This window comes from Sitodiplosis mosellana, unplaced genomic scaffold, assembly GCF_009176505.1.
Source record: "Sitodiplosis mosellana isolate CC-2019 unplaced genomic scaffold, AAFC_SMos_1.0 Smas_scaffold_3, whole genome shotgun sequence".
Classification (NCBI taxonomy): Eukaryota; Metazoa; Arthropoda; class Insecta; order Diptera; family Cecidomyiidae; genus Sitodiplosis; species Sitodiplosis mosellana.
The window spans coordinates 4,784,885-4,805,292 of NW_022595246.1; the positions used below are offsets into that span (position 1 = coordinate 4,784,885).

The 20,408-nt window shown below is 36.6% G+C and overlaps 2 protein-coding genes across 7 annotated transcripts in view; both read left to right on the forward strand.

The window, feature by feature from the left end:
* Nucleotides 1-20,408, forward strand: part of LOC129565750 (transmembrane protein 192-like) — a 147,365-nt gene that overhangs the window by 23,201 nt on the left and 103,756 nt on the right. The gene's annotated exons all lie outside the window — the stretch shown is intronic.
* LOC129565746 (GATA-binding factor C-like) overlaps nucleotides 1,007-20,408 on the forward strand; it is a 78,497-nt gene continuing 59,095 nt past the window's right edge. The window contains exons 1-2 of one of the 6 annotated variants that reach the window (XM_055440946.1): nucleotides 1,007-1,166; nucleotides 8,672-10,115. In XM_055440946.1, coding sequence (XP_055296921.1) covers nucleotides 9,896-10,115 — 220 coding nt within the window. In that variant the 5' untranslated portion in view covers nucleotides 1,007-1,166; nucleotides 8,672-9,895. Of the gene's footprint in view, nucleotides 1,167-1,187; nucleotides 1,675-8,111; nucleotides 8,334-8,531; nucleotides 10,116-20,408 lie in introns of those variants that run through there. The other 5 variants (XM_055440948.1, XM_055440947.1, XM_055440949.1 and 2 more) reach the window with 5 other exon arrangements.

Sequence of the window (20,408 nt, forward strand, 5' to 3'; positions counted from 1 at the left end):
TTTTTTTAGTTTTCGTTTGCTTTTTTTTTCGACCAAAATGAAATGGCATAAAGTCGAAAACCACCGAAAGTCGCAAGCTTTTCAACACCGATTAATCCAAAACATTACTTCGGTTCGCATTGCACAGAACAAGAAGAAGAAGAAGAGCGAGCGAGCAAGTAAAAAAAACGAAGTTAACTTGCGAATGTGTGACTTACCTTTTGATGCTACGATTATTATGGGTGATGCTGAACCTTACCATACAGACGTTGTGGCTGGCTGGATGTTGAGCGCGTTGGCCAACGCGTTCACGTTCAAAGACACCATATGAAACATCTTACACAGTTGTGCATGTGTGTGTGTGTGTGTGTGTGTGTGAATGTTGCCGAACAGTGAACAAAACTACAAACGGCCAAAGGTGATGTAGAATATTGTAAATTGTGCGGTAGAACATCGAGCAAAACACAAGCGCAAAAACTCACGCCTTTATCTGCTCACCATGTACCCGATACCCAGCTATTTCTTTGGATACGCCCAGTTTTTGTGCAATCTCACTCATACACGCGCGTTCCGCTTGAAGAATGAATAAGCGAACGAAAACCTTGAAATGGGCAGCGTGTGTGAAAGAGACAAGCGTATGAAGTTTCTTTGACGAGATACTTCATGCGGTCACAATACATACACACGTTGAGCCTACGTTTGTACAAAGAGGGAACGGTTAAAATTTACATTTCGATTGCCGTTGTGCATGTATTCGTTTCGGCGAACAATTGAAACCCCGCCGCGTGTACACTCACAGTAGCGTTTCAATATGCTGGATTTTGTTGTTGGTCCTCTCTTCTTTGCACAATGTTGAATTCATCACACATACACAAACGCATGCACAGGCACACACACACACTCGCTCACTGTTATAGTTTCAACGTTTTTGTTTGCTCACACGCTCATGTCGTCTGCTTAGTTTTTGTTATGTTTGACTCCGTGTATACGTAATATCAGCTAACACGCTGTGTATGCTGTGTGTGTCTTGCTTTTTCTGCTGGTGCTAACGAAATCAGCCGAAACCGTTCAATGCGTTGAACTAGCGCATTTAGTTGGCTTCCGACCGTTGCCGTGTGTGTGCATATGTAGAGTGCTGTTTTCACGTCACTTATTCACGAAAATATATAAATTTTTATTTGTGTTCCGTACGTATTTCCTATCTAGAATCCTCATATCATATAACACCGATAACAGTAATTGTGGCGTTTCAAACAACGAAAAAGAATACGGAAAAAAATTATACAACAAATTTGAAACGAAATATTATCTGAGCAAGAAAAAAATTAATTTTTTAAACGAATCGCGACAATCCAATCGAATGCGTTTCGTTAAACGATTCATAATAAAGAAAAATTGTGATTTGAATGGTTTAAACCCCGAAATCTAATTGAAGAATATTTAATCGAAAAGAGCAACAAATCGGCGACGACACACAACTTTATCAAACAACCAAATTGATTGAATTGATAGACACGAAATTGTTTCTAAACCGAACAAAACCGAATATAAAGATGTTTTAACTTTATTTTTTTTTCTTGGCGAACAGTGAATGCAATTTTGGTTGAACAAAAAGAAAAGAAAAACAAACAGAAGCAGCAAAAAATACAAAGCGTTTCTTCAATAAGTGAAACGAACAAAAAAAAACCATAACGAGTGAGTTGATTTGATATAGCGGTAAAACAGGAAAATCGATAAGTTTCAACCGAAAAGGAACAACAACGACAGAAAATAGAACGTTCTATGAGGAAAAAAATTCAAATCGGAATAAAGCGATTGTGTGTGTGTGTGTGTGTGCGTGCTTGCAACTGGGCGAAATCGTTATAAATCAAATTTGGTGGCAGATTTACATTTTTGCGTTTCATTTTTTTTCGGTTTTCGGGGTGCTGCTTTTTTTGGAAGTATGCCAGCCGAATTTTTTATTTGCCTATCAACCGAAAATTACCGTACGTCCGTATGTGTGTGAATGTGTTTTCCATTATTAAATTTTTCGAAAACTGAAGCAGCAAGGTACCAAACTAAATCAACAACAACAATCAAATGTATCCTTATGCAAACAAAAATTGTTGCAATTGAAAATTATGCAACGCTTCTGAAAAAAACCGATAAGAACCATTATGATTTCTCTCTCTCTGTCTGTCGGCCTCTCGCGAAATGCCGCTATGAAAAATCAATTTAAATAAATCGCAATCGGAACACGAATATTTCTATTTTCGGAATTTCAAGGAAGTTTCCTACTCATAGTTTTTTTCTCTCGTACTATTTTGGCCTAGGGTATTCTTTTTCCCAAAAAACACACAATTTTCTTCCGCTGCTTGAATGCTTTCGATCAGAAACGGGTTAACAACAATTGATAAGGCTATAAAAGTGCTGGCGAACGAATTGTATGTGTGTGTATTCGTTCGATTATAATTACACAATCTGATAAAAGAGGAAATTATGAAAATAACAAACGCAGAGAGCGAGAGCGGAATTGCGCGAAACTGCAACTCGTATAAAAGAGATTTTAAATAATCGTATCGGTGTCCGCATCAATAATTCAGAGTCGAGTTTATTGTTGTTCCTATTCTCATTTTTCTAACGAAATTTATTTCACATTTGTTATGATTCAATGTATGAAGCAAAAAACGTGCAACAACAGCAGAAGCAGCAGCAGCAGCAGTTTCATAGCTGGCTGTCCCATTTCACCTCAATGTCTGTATATTTAATAGGCATTATTTCATATTTTTCACATTTTAAAAATAACATAAAGCGTAACATTGTACATTCGCTTGTGTACAACGTACATACACATTTATTTCAAGAAACTTGCTTGAATCTTCCGAGTCGGAGGAATTTGTGGTTTGTGAGAATTTTCGATGGGCTGCTGCTGTTGCTGCTTCTTTTTTCTCGCCGTACTGTTAAAATGGATTCAACAAAAGAAACTAATGCCTAAATTGTGTGTGTTTTGTACAAATGATGAAAATAAAAACACACACACACACCGAGGTAGAAACAACCCGCGCCGCGCGCGCACAAACAGTGAAAACTAAAACAATACGCAATGAGAGAAAACTGCAAGTTAAAAAGCTTAAATTGCTCACAAAATAAAAACAAAACAGAGAAGAAGAAAGAAAAACTCATCTACAATTCCGGCTGGATGACGATGGCGAGCGCGCGAGGCCTCTATGTATATGTTTATGTTTATTTCGATGTTTGATTATTACCAGCAATTATGTGTATTTGCATTCATTACGACTGTGATGTGTTTACACAGCAAATGCAGCGATCTCGTGCGCGCACGTCTCCAGCCACAAAATTCACATTCGCTTTTTTTTCCCTACAATAATAATGAAACACATTTCTTTTATTAGCGAAAATGTTACATAAAACAAAAAGTTTGCAACAAACAGCACAGCCGAGTTTGAAGTGTGAGTGCACGAGCAATGATGATATTATCGAGCGACGAGCGACGAGCGAGAGAGATAAAATTGATAAGTTTTGTGTTTGTGCATAGATGTGGATCGCCACCGGTAACAACAGATTCAGAAAATAAAAAGTAGCGGCCATTTAATATCGATGCATAAAATTAATGCAAACCAACAGTAAATCACAATGTGAATATCATTTTTCGAAATTAATCTTCAAAGTCCATCTACCGATTATGGCATGCTTCCTTTAAATCCACATCATTATCTATTTCCCACTCTTCGGTTGCATTTTTATCTCTATCTCTATTTTCATCGAATTTTCATGCATTCAAAATAGTCACAACTTATTGACTAGTTTTTTTTCTGCACAATCCTCTATTGATAATTTGTTTATGATTTTTTTCTTTCGCTCTGTGTTATTGTTGCACATCAATTTTGTGGTTTCAGTTAAGCTGCTTATTGGTTGCGTGTACAGTGATCATTTTCCGTTCCGCACTCCAGGTACATATATGTATTGTGTACGGGTACGCGCTTGACGTTCTTGTGTCGTTTTTTTTCTCAGTTCACCGTCGGCACATTGTAACATTTTGCTCACTGTCATTTCAAGTGGATTTTTAACGTTCACAATTTCATGTTTTATTGACACATCACTGTGTCACCCATTGAATTTTCCATTTCAAACAATGGAATCGTTCAAACTGATTTGAGCCCTATTTAAAGACCAAAAGTCAATTAAAAAAAAAAACAAATAAAAAAGTTAACTTAATATTCTCACACCCCCGCATCGATTTTGCGCAAAAAAAGACTTATTACAACAATCAACCGAACAATATGAGAACTCACACACCGAACACAATTGAATAATGGTCTTCAAACTGTGAAATCAATAGAATAATAGCAAACATGAGCACTGGAGATAGTCAAAAGAGAGAAAGAAATTAATTTGAAGTGAATAAGAAAAACAGAATCTATTGATTTCTTTTTTATTCGTTCCACAGAATTCGTTGAGTTTGTTGTCTTGAAAAACCATAAATAAAATATGTTGAAGGAAAAAAATAACGAAGAAAATTCAATTCGGTTTTTCGGGTACCTGTATTTTACCTGTTTTCTCTCTTGCATTTGATATTCAGTCAAAATATTTTGTGTTTTCATCTTCTATTTTATTTTTGTGAAACAATTTTGTGTCCTCTGCTTTGGCCATCAATAGAGCTGGATCGTTAGAAGAATTTCTTTGGAAAGTTAAAACGTTATTTGAAACGCATTCAATAAATTTTCTTGGGTGACACACACACACACACAAAACGATTCTTAATTTTTGCATAGGTTTTCGTTTTGGAATAATATGAACAAGATCTTTGAGGTTTAGTTTGACATCGATTCATTCGTTTATTCTATTTCTGTTTAGCATTTCCAAAATTGAATGCTCCGACCAAATTCATAAGCTGAGTATCAAATTATGTTTTACATATAAATTTGCCGTTGAGAAATAGGCAAGCTTCACGTTCAACGACACAAAATTCAAGCATAGAATGAATCGGCTGTATTGATTGTCATCGACCTTTGTAATTTGAATCCTTTCAAAATATTGTTGTCTGAAGAATGCTCAATTTTCAGCTTTGAATTTTGTAAACAAAAAAAGAATGAACCACGCAGCAGCTCATTTTTTTTTTCATCGAGGGAGTGAGAACGCCAGTCGAATAATTAAAATAAAATCGAGTAAAAACTTCGATACATTCTGACACAGTCGCAGCCAAAGACACACAAGAACACCAAGTGCAAATAAGAACAAAACAATAATAAATCAAAATTGATACACAAACAAAAACCCAATGGGAGTGAATTCAATATATACATTGGCTACGAGGTAGTTTGATTCTCTTTGTTCATCTCTTTTTTTTTCCATTCCTTCTCTTCGTTTACACTTTCAACATGTATCCTTCGTGAAAATGAAGCGAATGGGCAAGTTTAATTTACAGCGTACTCACAAAAAAAAATGTTTTATATGTGGAATATGAAGAACGAATTTGCGTCTGTGGCAAACACTTCGTTGTTGCCCATTTTTCTCTTTTCTTCGTTTGCACAATGATTTTTCCGTTTTCTTCGAAATCAACAATGCTCTCGATTCACGGTGATTGTTCAGTTTTTCTGTTTTTGGATGGGTTTTGATCGAAAGTGTGCACTCAAGAAATCATACACATTTTTTTAAATTAACGAAAAAAAGGCCAAACTATGTCGATTTCCAACAACTGCACAAAGTTCTCGTTTATTGTCGAAATCATTAATTATGAAAAATGGGATTCCAATAAGGAATCGCACGCCGTGACAAGAAGCTGTGCTTTCAATTTTTCTAAATCGTTTCTTTTTCTTCCTCTGTCGATCCATTTTTTTTTTTATTGATTATTCTTTTTCGTCTCTTTTGTACACGGCGTTAATAGTTGTACTATGCAGATACGCGCCGTGCTATTGTTACGAAAATAATGGCCGTGAGTGTGAATCACACATTAACTGGGCATTTGTAACAACATCCATAGAGGAAGAAAAAAACAACAAGATAAACAATTTTCAAAAACTGACACGTACAATCGAGAAAAAGGGAAAAAAATAAATAAATAAATCAATGTAATAAATAGAGCGCTAGATAGAGCGAGAGCATACTGCGTCGAATAATGGAAACGGAATGATGCACAACGAATGGCATTAGAAAACCCGAAAATTTCGAAGAGGTCAATCTCTTTTCCGTCGATCGATTCAATTTATTTTAGTTAATGCTGATTGCTGGCACATTCTCTATCTCGCGCTAGCACCTCTAGCAGCACACGCTATTCAACTCCACTCGTGGATCTCAAATTTTTTTTTCTCGCGCGCTTCGTATGAATTAAAAATTTCTGAAGTCAAACGAAACAACAAAAAAATATGATAAATGTTTTAATATCGATTACAGCGCCGCGTCGAAGTGTTCCATAGCAAATGGTAAACTGGCAAACAATTGAAAAATCAACGTTTTTTCTACCACTTCTTTGGTTCATTGATTAAATGTCGAATGTGTTAGCGCCCGGTGTGTGGTGGCTCTTGTCCATCGGATAAATGATTTAAATTGATCATTCATTATGCAAAGAAAATCGGTTTATTCCCGTTGTTTGCCCATTTGTTGTTGTTGTTGTTGGTCTTCGATTCGTCAGAGATTTAATTACCGCGCATCGATTCGTTCATAAATCAGTCGACGCTAATCGCTGAGTATCGACTTGTGTGATTTAAATCTCACTAATTACATTGTTAATATTTTATGGCAGATTTGCTTCGAAGAATACATCAAAATATTTCACAATAAATATGAATTATGAGGTGCGGCGAGCGCATGTCGATTACATTATTTATTGGCCATCGAAATCAAATTCAATCACTGATATTTTTTTTCTCCACAAATCACGTTGCCGCAAAGTGATCCAAGTGGATTTTTTTTGTTTCGTTTCAAAAAGAACTCTTGTACACAATATGCGAAAATATTGCCAATTTTTCACCTATTTTTAGCGGCTCGTCCAATTGAATTGCCTTTTTTTGTACTTTTCAACGAAATACAGTCCTTGAACTGGCAATTGGAAAAAAAACCAACATTGATTGAACGGTTTAAAAAGAAACACCAAAAAAAATGATATGACTTTTGTTTCTCCAATTCTTATCGTAACACTGATTAATTACGTTATCGCGTCGAAAACGAAATATAGACCTTAGATGTCAAAAATGATTTTCACCAACTTGCCAGCCATTGATAAGCGACATTGTTCCTATCGCAGAAAAAAAAAACGTTTGTGCTAAAAACAAATTTGCACTCCTGAGTATTGTTCTTTGTCTATTTTAAACACCAAAAAACTTGAAGTGCCATTTTTCAGCGCCGATAATCCGGTAAAATCGATAAGAATCAAACAAGTTGAGTGCACTGATTGAATGTGACCGCTGAACGGTCACAGATCTACACATCGAACGGAATCCGTATGACGGATATGTGCCAATACAATCGCAGTGAAACGTTTAAAAGCGATAATTTTGTTTTAAAAATTTCAATATTTCATCAGCAATTTTCCGTGATGATTAAATTTTTCGGTATAATTGCTCATACTTAAGATTGATTTACCGTTAGGAACAGAAAATCGATCAGCCCAAAGCTGATTGAAAATGTTAATCTAATTTCTTATCGCCGAGATTGACGCGCAACAAAACACACCACACTGCAAAGTGCGTTGTCAATCGATTAGATTTCGGCAATGACAAACGCACAAATCCGCTCTGCCTGATTTGTCAACAGCTTGCTGTGCGATTAGATGAAATGGAATTTCCTTATATTACGATAAAAGATAAATACATGTACTTTAAAATCGAAATAGCATTCGGTTCGGTTGCCGTGTGTTGTTTTTGTTGTCCAGAATTGTCAAAATTATCTCTATAAAGCAATGATTGATTTTCCACATTCTCTTTTCTTGATAACGTGAATTGATTCGCAAGTCGGTGAAATCAATGCCGTTTCTTTTTCGATGTTTAGCCATCGAAAGGCGAACGCGCGCTGTATCTGATACACGTATCTTGATGTCTAGTAACGTTTTATCTCTTTGGTATGATAATCGCAATGGAAAATGAACAACAACAAAACTCAGCAATAGCTGTGTACACGTTTTTATTCGCAGTTTGATCACCAATATTAATTACATAGATGATCAGTTGAGCGATTGCTTTCGTTAACCATCGACAAGTGTTTGGATTTAGAAGGATTTTATTGCATCGATTAATCGGCCGTTTTGCAGTTATATTCCATACAGTAATTGAGACACGACGTTTTTAAATTGCAGAAAAGCTATTAATCAATAAACGATCACGACTCCATTCATTCGTTCATTCAATCAGTCGGTTGCATCGGTAGTTTACAAGTTTTCCGCGGATTGAAATGCATAACAATTTTGTTGACAGATTTTTTTTTTATTTTTTTTTTATTGCATTTTGAGTTTTTTTTTTTTTAATTTTGTGACATCTTTTGTATTTTTGTATCTTTTTTCTCTTTTTTTGCCTCTTTTTCCATTGATTTTTCAATACTCTCTTCAATATTGAACTCATTAGGCAAAAATTGAAACGAATACTCTGCCAACGAAAGAACTGACCTCGAAATTGTCACACAAAAAACCGCTCATAAATAGTTCTTCTACCTTATTTTGTGCACAATGTTTCAATGGTTTGTTTTTCTTTCTGCTTCCTTACAGATCATCCACATACACACACAGAGAGAGAGAGACATCGATAGTAAATCGGATATAGGATCATTAGGGGTTGGCGCCTGACATTAACCGATTAGTAAGCATCAACAGAAGAGAGACAGAGCAAAGGTACGGGCGGTGTGCAACACAGTTTCGTTTCAAACAAAAGGAACAAAAGAGACGAAGGTGTGAGCGAGACAGAACGAGACAGCCGAAGGATTTTCAATTGTGGCAAATAGTTGTCGCACACACGATCGATCCGAATAGATTTTAGTATTGTGCACGCAGCCAAGGCAGTCGTACATAGTTTTTTGTGCACTGCTTGAGCAGTTGGAATTTGTCTATCGAGCCATTTTCAATCGATTTGTGCATTCATTTTCATCCGCAAGTTAATAACCAATGAAATAGCTCAATTAAAATTATTTGTGGTACAAGATTCAACGGAGAGTTAAAAAAAAATCCACAAAAATACACTTTTTAATCGGCCGTATAATTTAATTTGTGGTGAGTCAAAGTAAACATAAAAATTCTGTTCGCATGTGAATTATTTAAGAAAAAAAAAAACGAACGAACTTGATAAAATATCGGTATTTGATGGTCAACCTAAAAATATAACATTTTCATCGTTTCTTCTCGACTAAACGAAAAAATTCGTCGTGTGGTGTGAGAGTACCAAGAATGATAGTTTTATGTGAATCAAAGACTCTCACGGTTCAAAAAATCGAGTGACATTTTTTTATTTATTCATTCTTTTTGCTCCGTCTCCTGTGTCTGTGTGCATCATTTGGATATTTTGTTTTATGATCAAACATATTTTATTTCCAATTGGCTCCGTGTCTAATACTTCGTTTTTTTGTTTTATGTTCAGTCGTCATCGTGTGATTTTATTACCGAACGAAGAAAAGAACCAGAGAGTTGAAAAAAAGAGCAAGCAAAAGAAAAAGCAAACAAATAAAATCAATAAAAATAAAACCACAAAATAAAATGATGAGCGAATGTCTTCTTAATGTAAAAACAGTCGTGGTCATCGAGTAATTCATGGACGAAGAAAGAAAAAAAAAGAATCAAATCCCATATAAATCGATCAACAGCACACAAATCACAGCCCAATTAGTGCGTGATAATAACAGAAACAGTATAAAAATTTAAGCAAAAAAAAAAAAACCAGGAGAGCGCGCGGTGTGTAAAATTTTTGTTTGTTTCACATATTGAAAACGTAAAGAGAACTCTATGATTATGGATATGACATCGGCGGCTGAGTCGAGGTGGTACGACAATCCACGATTGAGTGGATCACCAAATGCTGGGACAAGCCATCAATCGACCGGCTCATCTGGCACCGCAAATGCCAACAATGGAGGCATCGTCGATGCATCCGATATGGGTGCATTCTATTCGCTCGAAAATGCCGGCCATCGAAGATACTACTCCACTGGATACGGACCACATGGTATTTATTTGAAAACTTCTTTTTCGTTGTTATTTCTTCATTTTTGATTGTGATGAACGGTTTGATCATAAAATTATCGCATTCTACCAACAGAAACGGGAAAAAAACATTAGAAAACTTGGAAAAAAAGTCAAGTCACAATCCAGAATGAAGTTATTTTTGTAGAAATTAGAATTGATTAAGGAAAATCTAAAAAAAAAAAACAAACAAATACCTATTCCCATGAATATACAAAACAAAAAAATGGTTAACGAAAAAAAAAAACGAGTGAAACAATTTGGATAATAAATTAACAAGTTATGAATCACATTTTCGGTCGCTCGCGCTTTTCACACAGGCGGACCAAGGCAAAATGAATGCGAAAAGCCAAATGAAGAGACAGATTCGCGTCGTTGTCATTTGACCACCGTGAGATAGCACCGTGCCGTGCCGTTGGCTATTTGCATACTTTACACGGTCATTAAGCGCACAATGTATTTTTGCGTTTGTGTTTTTTTCTTCATCTTTCGACGAGACCAATCTGCAGGAGCCCAAAATTGTGTACATTGCGTGCAACGATGCAAACGCGCGCACACACGAAACAGCCGAAAAAGTCGAAGCTCATAAAAATTAATTCAATTATCAATAAAATTATTTAAATTGATAATTTTATAATTCGGCTAATGTCAATTCGATAAATTTTCGGTTATCGCTTTTCGCTTACTGCCGTCCCTGTCGCATCCAAACTGCGGCTGTATACGCAACGGACAGCAAGGAACATTGCGAACAAGATTGTGAATATCATACGGTCGACGATTTCAAGCGATAATTTACAAGACATATCTTCTGAACGTGCTGGTTCTGATGTGTTTCGGATTATAGATGTTTCGCTTCATTTCAAGTGGTTATGTTTGGGCAAGTTGTCATCGTTATATTTTATGAAGGTTTGTTGCTGTGTGCGCGCACGATCGCGCACAAACAACCGACTCAATTGTCACCGGTGCTGATATCAAACCTGTGCCTTTTTCTTCGTGGCACTTCTCGCAGCTTCATTGTAGTAATTCATTTTTCAAGTAAGTAGTTGAAGTCAGATACTTGAGCATCAAGTTTTTTTCCGGTGCGCATTTTTTTTTCTTCAATTCTCTCTGCTCCTTTAAGAGAACGATCGAATGAGTGAGCAAACGATCCACTCGAACTGGATATTGCTTGTGGTAACTTGTGGTTGGTAATCATTATACATGTACGTCGGGCCGTTTTACGAGCGCGTGTATGTGTCTTGATTTAAATAATTGTCGCATCATAATCATTAAAATATCAAAAACAAAACGATGTAGAAGAACAAATCGCGCGAGCGCAACCGCACACACACATGAAACGCAAAGGAAGGCAAACGACGAAAAGGAATACCAGCAATAAACCAAAAACAGAGTGTGCAGACAAGAAAAGCAAACGGACAGCACTAACAAGCAACAACAGCGTTTTCACTGTGTTCAACATTTTTTTTAATCGATCGAAGCATTGAAGGAAGATCGTCTCTCTCTCTCTCTCTCTCTCTCTCTCGGTGTGTTTTTGTTTGCCTTGTCTTGTCTCTTTGCCTCTCTCCAAGAGATGTGTCGCGAGGAATTCTCTTCCTTTTTGCACTCACAACTGCCACAATTCGACGAATAACATAATATTGAAGGCGATACAGCCGCGATCATCGTCTAACCATATATGCACCGATTTGAGAGCTTTATGTGTGTGTAAATTTCACGGACCCAATCCAATGAAAATCTCAAAGTGATTCCGTTCCAAATCAAATAATAAACGGAGCTCTCTTGTGCCTTCCTCCTTATCATTCGTTGTAAATTTTAATTTTATAATTTATTTCAAAAGCCCCAGCACAAACTAAAAACAATACGCAACAACACACAGCCACAGGTTTTTTTTTCTTCGTTTCTTCGTTTTGTTGTTACTGGTTTTTCAGGTGCTCGTGCGCTCCTACCTCGTGTGTCACTAACACTTGTATGCGATAACAAATGTCACCCGAAAATTATTTAATTTGCATATTTCGATTCCCATGCTATATTGGACGCGTTTTGTCGATGACGACGCCAAAAAGTATAACGACAGGCCAAACACAGCAACAGGAGAGAGAAGAGAAAAAAAACACAACAACAACCACACGTTTAGTAGCAAACACGCAGTAACAGTTAAAATCACAATTTTATCTCGAACCATTTATTTGTTGTTTCTTCTCTCTAGTCGGATTTTTCGGTGCTTCTGAATATAAATATACTTCTCTCTGTGTGTTTGAAATGAAACACACAACATGATTAAAATGACAACAGTGAAATGGTATCAGAGAGTGAACGAGCGAATGCTTTGCATTTTCTTAATCGCCATGCGATTCGTAAACTGATCTACATGCAGTGATCTTAATTTTTGGCACGATTTGCTCGCAATCTTTGGTCTTTTTGCTCAGAATCATCTGCTCTTTTTTTCAATCATTTAGAATCTGCATCTGAACGGATTCACAGCCCAAACAAAATCAATGTTCCAACATTTTTTACCACATGCTAAATGACATTATTAAAATTATCGAAAAATATGGCTTGCAAAGAAACAACACAGAATCGTTTTGAAGCTTTTTTTCTTCCAAAAAAAAACCTGGCTCAAAGAGGAAAAGGCATTTGCCACAAAAAAAATGCAAATACCTGGTTGGAATAAATTAGTCGTGATACTAATTAACATTGGTAAATCTTTACTTTAACTTAATTTACGGGGGGAAATGTTTTGAATTCAAATGTTTCGTCGTTTCATTCGGTCATTGGCTGTTTTATTGTGTTATGTAATGGAAAAGGTTACCAAAACGTCTTTGAAATGACATACATCAAAATCGGAGCGCAGAAATTTCGACTCTTCCTTTGAGCACAAGATCTCACATTTGTTTTAGAGTTCGAACCTCAATTCCACGGAACATTGGGTATTGCTTAAAAAAAAATTAATTTGCAATGTTAATCTGCTAAGTGGCTATCGCGCGCTTAACAATAGATACAGTAGTAAAACATTCTTGACGTTCGACCAGGAAAAAATACGCAAGAGAAAAACATCCAAAATATTTGAAATGGACATTTTTATCTTGGCTCATTTAGTATAATAAAATCACCGATCAATTTAATGGATCACCGGTTCGAGAAAAACAAAATGTTTGGCTGTTGCGACCACGACGATGGAAAGACACTGCGCAATATTTTGTAGGTTTTTCAAAACTTTGTTCAGTTTATTTCATTCGGACGCGCTATCAATTAAAATGTCATTTAGTTGGCTGATTTGAATTCTTCCAATTAAAACGGCTGTGCAAGAGCGGCGATATAGGCTCACACAAGCACACAGCGACACCAACAGCCGACCCAATGAAAACCTAGCCAGAGAAAATATATTAAACATCAGTGTTAATTATATTAAATCTATATTTAATTATGCTCTTTTTTTCTCCTCTTAACGACATAATCGTTCGCGCGGATCGATTCCAATGAAGAGTGCAAAAAGGCAAACCTTAAAAAAATAGTCCGAAACGAAAGACGAAAAAAAATAATAATCATTATAACACGTAATAATTAAGTTGACTTGAATTATGCAATATAAATTTATTTTGTTTCTCCAGTTTTCTTAAAATGCAATTTACATTGTAATTTAACCGAGTGTGGCACAGTTTGTGTATGTTTTTCTGAACAAAAACAAACATGCTAGAGCCCAAAGCGCAAAGCGCAAAGCTACCGCGTGGCTCTGAGTCAAATAGTCATATACATATGTGTATGTGCAGATGCAGAAAAAACACACTCCACATATATGTATAAATTGTGGCTGAATGAGAGGAAAAAAAAAAGAATTTTATTTTCGATTTTCGCGCATAATTTATCGTGTTGAATTTTAAACATTCATCACCGCACGCACATTTTATAATGTGCAATTCGGTCGAACTTCAAACTGTCGACGAGTCAACTCTATATATAGTTTTGTCTCAGTTCACGGCGAGAGAAAGAGAGCGAGAAAAAAAAATGGTGGCTGGTTTTGTGTTCACGTGAGTGCTCCGCGGCTACTCGCTTATTTGATTATAATGAAGATATTGCATCACATGCTCGAAGATGGATTTTGTGGCCGCCACTACTACTGCATGTGTGTGTGAGCGGTGAGTTGTTCTCGCACCACATCTCGGTGGCACATTTCAATTAAATTTATTTCAAACGCATTTGATGCAAACGCAGTGTCGTGTGCAACAGCAACAGCAACGACAGAAAAAAATAAGTGGCAGCAAATCGATTAAACATCGAAGCCTACACACAACCACGACTATCATATTTGTTATGTTGACTGGTCGACTCTCCATATACAACTCATGAACGCTCACGCACATCGAACAACGACGCACACAAACACAGAATAACGCCACACAGTCGGCCAAGTCAAGCCAAGCAAAGCAAAGCCAAGCACACCACATCCAATCGTCAGCTAATAAGCTGCCATCATCACCTGTTTAGTTCTTCACACAAAACAAATAACACTTTTTTTTCCATCGTCGTCGTCGTCGTCATCATCATCAGCGTCATTGTCTTGTTCTTCTTAAAATCCATTGATTTTTGTTCGACTTTTTAGGAAATCACATCAAGCAGATCGGTCAAGCACGAATAGACGCACGATCGAAGAACAACAGCAACCACATTAAAATGTATAAAATTAAAAGCCATAAATATTTATAAGAAATCGATATAGATACAATTTCATTGTGTGTGTATTGGTGTTGTCAAGTACGATGCCTAATAGTGTGCGCGCGAGCAAGAGAAAGAAGAAACGAGAATTCATTCTCGTCCATCGGTTTCACACACATATCGAGAAAGAAAAAAACCATTGTGATTGTCACCTCAATGTATTTCTCCTCGCTCATTGGTAAAAAAATATGTAATTTTAATAGTTGTTGACACATTCACACGATCTTTTCCGATAAAATACGATGTATACGATTGCCCCGTTTTACCGGTGCAACTATCTTATTGGAACTGAATTTAATTAGTAATCAATTAATGGAAAATTTATTCAAATTCATCCGATTTTGGTATTGGCTTGATCGGTTGTTATTTTGCATCTCAACATAAACACCCAATAACACTTGATATGTATAACTCGGCTACGGTAGTCATATGTTTTGAGAAAGAAGAAAAAAATGTTATGCAATAATCGTTCAATGAATGGCAAAGAAAAACTCATCGATTCGCACTCCGGATGTTCGACTCTGCAAAGTTGTTTCTTGTTGGATGTCGCTTGAGCGAACTTTCCGGCATGCTTAACTTCGAGTCATTTACATTTCTCTTCATTTCAACTGCGACACGCACATGGAAATGCTGCTATTGGTGCTGCTGCTACACGCACGCACGCACGCCTGCCAACTCTCATAAGCACAAAATGAACGCATTTCGAAGAAACTAAACCGACACTTACAATAAAAACCGTTCCAATGGTGTTTTTGTGCATACATTTAACGCTTGACGTTGACGTCGGTGAATTGAATGTTCCACCCGTCCGATACCGTGAGAATTTTCTACTTGAATATTCATGTGCAAAACGTAGGCCAAAGAGAGACATATGATTCCAATTAAAGCCGCATTTTTAATCGAATTTCGGATCTTTGCCACACATCAGCGCGATTTATTTCAGATCGATCAGTCTGGTTTCAAAGTACTTTTACCTCTTCAAAATTGAACATTCAGAGAAAATAGTTTTCTAGATCAAACGGAGAGAGAGGCAGAGAGAAAGAGAGAGAGAGACTTTCGTCGCCCAAACTTTCAGCTCTAATTTACTTTTTCTCCAGATTCAGAGTAGCAGCTCACAAAGAGATTGTATCGATGAGCACGTGCTGTCAAAAAGAAAGAAAAATCTATTATATTAACCGAATCGCAGCAACAAAATGAACGGTATCCATAAAATTTCTATTATCAATTTCAATTTCTGGTTTATTTAAATATAAATTTGTTGGTCATCACACATTTATATCTATTTACCATAAAATGCTGTTACTCTCTTTTATTTCTTTGTCATCGTTAACGACACAAAGTTTGGTGGAAGAAATTGGAAATGCGATTTCAAGAGATTTATGCATTTGAAAGTGTATGCAGTTTATAGAAACCGCAGTTGGTCTCTCAGTCCATTTGCATGCCAAATGGATATTTATGAACACGTGCAAAAAAATAAGCGCACAAATTTCAGTGGATTTGCATATGCGATAAGAGTATGCTGCGATCAATCGTTAAATATATCGGTAAAAATAATAAAATTGGACTAATCAGTTTGGAACGGGTTTAAAATTGGATTCATTTATTTAATGATTAGAAACTGGGAGATTTCCTCTGAACTTTTTCAAAACAAAAGAATATTCGATGTGACATGAATGTTATTCAAATATTCATCAAACAAAAGCCACATGACAAAAGCTGTTGTGGAAACTTTAAAAAGTTACGACAATTAAAATTGTGCGACGCGAAAAAATTCTCTCGGTGAAAAGTCACACGCAAACCTTCGAACTAATTAGTTCGTGTACTTTTATACACATGACAGTTAAAAATTTATCACCGTATTTGGGGTGCCAGTATCAAGAGCCATCTCATGTGAAGTGCATTGCAAATCAAAAAAAAATGTCATCTTGAACCGCTTTCGCCAAATATAATTGCCGGTTCGAATTGAAAAAAAAAACATAACAAGACGCTGTAAAATTAACAAATGCACACAATTACAAATGACAATTTTTTTCCTTCATTTCATTATCTCTGTCGTGTAGATAGAATCTGCATATAATTATATGCCGCCTTCGACATATTCCGTGCAGATATTAAATAGAGTGTTGAGCGTCGTCAGACATTGATTGTTTGTTGCCTTCACACAAAACCCGAGCGAAAGTCTCTCGCACTCAACAATCACATATGTACGACAGTCTTTTTGAAACATTATTCTCCCTTCAACACACAAAATGACACAAATATTCCAGAGACTAGTACACATAATTAGAAAATGAAAAAAAAACCGATTTGATTGTGTTCAAAATGAAGATGTAGCGAGCAGATAGCGAGCAAATCCAAAGCAAAAGCATATTTGAAATTAGAATTAATGCTGTCATACGTATTGTTATGTACAATGGGACCGAAAACATTTTGAAATGATTTTTCGAAAATAACGGTGAAAATCAGGAGACGACGACATACATAAGGAGTGTGACAGAGTGCAAGCGGTACTAGGAAAAAGGAACTGACCAAAATCATCATTGGTTTCAATGTAATTCCTGTCCGGTTTTCTGCCTCCATGGTATGGTTCCATTTTCTATAAATTAATACGCACGCACACCGAATTACAAACGTCCGGTGCATTGAAAATGCATAAAAGCGTCTGCATTATTAATGTATGCACACACGAAATGTACACACCAATGAAATATAACCAAGCCATATGGTTTTGTTCTCGCTGTGTCTGCTTTCAATTTGGTTTACATTTTTTTAACGGTTTTTTTTCTATATTTCGACATATACAGACATAGATAGTTAAAATACAGGAAAAGGATCGCTTGGAATGCTATTACCGATTTCGTTCCATTTTGCTCTGCTCGATACCTAAACAAAGGCAAACCAACCAAATTGTAATAATGGAAGAGGGATAAATTGTTGTTAGACAAAAGTTAAGCTCGGCGGGCATTCACATCGAAACCAGAAGAGAAGAAGCGAGCGACGTGAGTGAGTGAGTGAGTGAATGAGTGAGAGACTGTGTGAGTGTACAGCGACGTCAGCGAAAATTTCTTGATGGTAGCAAGGACGAGAAAGGGAGTAAAGTATACGAGCGGCTCCGAAATGGGCAAAACTCAATGTGTTACAAAGTACACATACCCAATTGTGTATGCCCAGGCGAAATGGTTGAGTAGCGAAAGAAGCTCAAACGCAAAAACAGAAAGTAATAATGAATAACATAGAGAGAGGGAGGGAGAGAGAGAGGAAAAAAAAAACAAACTACGAAGCGATTTTAATCTCCGTCATCACATTATACACAATGCATTTAATAGGCTTTTATATAGCAGTGCTAGCGTACGCATTTCTTCTTCTCGCTGGTCGCTTTTTCTACATTATTCGCTGTGTGAAACAGCTCATCGGGAAGAGAGCGAGAGAATCATTGGTGAGTACGCGCGCGCGCGCTCGTACCATTAGATCAGCACTCTTCGGAGGCCTTTATGCGCCACGCAGGAAAAAAACACACCAACAAATGAACGAATGAACGAGCCAACGAATCCGCATACGTATTGAATAGGTGAAAAAATGTAATAACACTTTTTTTTTACTTCTCTTCATTCCTCTCATGAAAAAGAAGAGAGAAAAAAACCAAATGTACGAACGTACAAAATGGCGGAGACTCGCACACAGCTGTCACTCCAAAACCGTTCACATCGCCTATACAATTTTCGTTAATGTTTTACTCTTGCTTCTCTTCCTTTTTGTTACAATTGTTACAATTTTTTCGTTGTCGTCGCCGTCGTCGACGTTGAGTGTGTGTAGTCTCATCGGGCTTTTGTTTCGCTTTTATTGCAAATAGAGCAAGAGCTGTGCGATCTCGGGTGTTCTCTTGCGCACGGATAAAAGAGGTTTTTTTTTCAAATCGTTTCATTGTACGTATGTACGATCCCTATGTCTATAAAACACAATCGTCGTCACCATCGTTATTTCAAGTTGATTTGAGCACTCACATGAACAATATCTCTCTCGTCAGTTGATATTCACATTTGCTCGATGTGTCGTCGCTGCTTTATTTTCCTCCGTTAATTTCATCTATTCGCAATGACAAAGATCACTTCTACGTATCTACGTGTGTTTTTTTCTATTCGTCATTTGCAATTTGCGCTGCTCATTGTTTTAAGCTTTTGTGCTATGCGGATTGACAACACTGCATTTTAGCTTTTTTTTCCACGTTCATGACACAATCAACGACGATAGAAAAAAAAGTGCACCGATTTTTTTTCTTCTTCTTTTCATCGTTGCTGTTGTTGTCGAATTGTTTTAATTATAATTCAAGATCAAGTCTATTGAAGAAGATGATGCACAATGAGAAAATAACACCGCTCACTCTCTCATTAAAGCTTAACTATTGATGAATATTGTGCATTTCACATTCTTCAGTCCGACCATCCGCATTTCAATTGGTGCTACCATAAATGATATACTCTTAGCGCATTTCCTCGTGAAAACCTGCGATTGAACGCATAGAAAGAAGTTGTTTTGTTTCCAACGAATATACCCAAATGGGCGTCATGTGAACAATTCGAATTGTTGGCCTGTGAGAAGATTACATAGATTCTAGAAATGATTTTATAAAGGTAAATTAAATCAATTTCAAAGAAAGAAAGAAACAAAAACAGTCCACCATGTGAAGAAGACTTATTCTTGAAAAAAATTACACAAAAATCATAATAAAAAAAATTTGTGAAGAAAAAAAAAACAATTGAAATGAATGGGCGCGAAAATCAACGAAAAAAAATATATGCCGAATTAAAAACGGCGGCGAAATGAGCCGCACACTGTCGGTGCCGTTACGGTGATTTCAATATTAAATAATGCACACACCGAACGCGATGTGCACACAACCAAAAATTTGAGCATGAATAAAAAATTGAGTTAATTATTTTCGTTCGGGTCAAAGTCCCGTTCGTCTCTCTGTCGTGATTCGTCTTGTGCACGACGAAGAAAAAAAAATGCTTTTTTTTCGTAAAAATTATAGATTGAATTTATTGTATTTATATTTTTCTTTCGAAAAAAAAAATCACAAAAGCAAAACGAAGTCGAGCAACAGCAAAGCATGGAGAAACCGAACAAAAATATAATATGGAAATGGTTTAACGGAAGCTAGAAAACAACCATCGAGATAAAAATCTGACTGATTCAAAATGAAATAAAAACAAAGCAAAAAAACACACACTCACACTCGTACTCGCACTCAGTCAGAGAGTGTGAGCCTAAAAAATGTGAGCGAAGAAATGCGAAACAAACAAAGAATTAAACTTGACTTTTTGGCTACACACCGAATAATAATGACAAGCAACAACAGTAATTATTACCATGAAATTGCCCGTTTCTATTACGAAAACCGCAGCCGCGTATGACCGACCGACTGAAAGTGTGTTCGAGCGGGCGGTTGGACGCGGGTAAGCGGGTGAGAGCAAACGAGACAGAGATATTGGCGCGAGCTGAGCGCACACTGAGCGTTCTGAATGGAAAATCACGAAACACACACCAAAAATTTTCGGACACTCTGTGC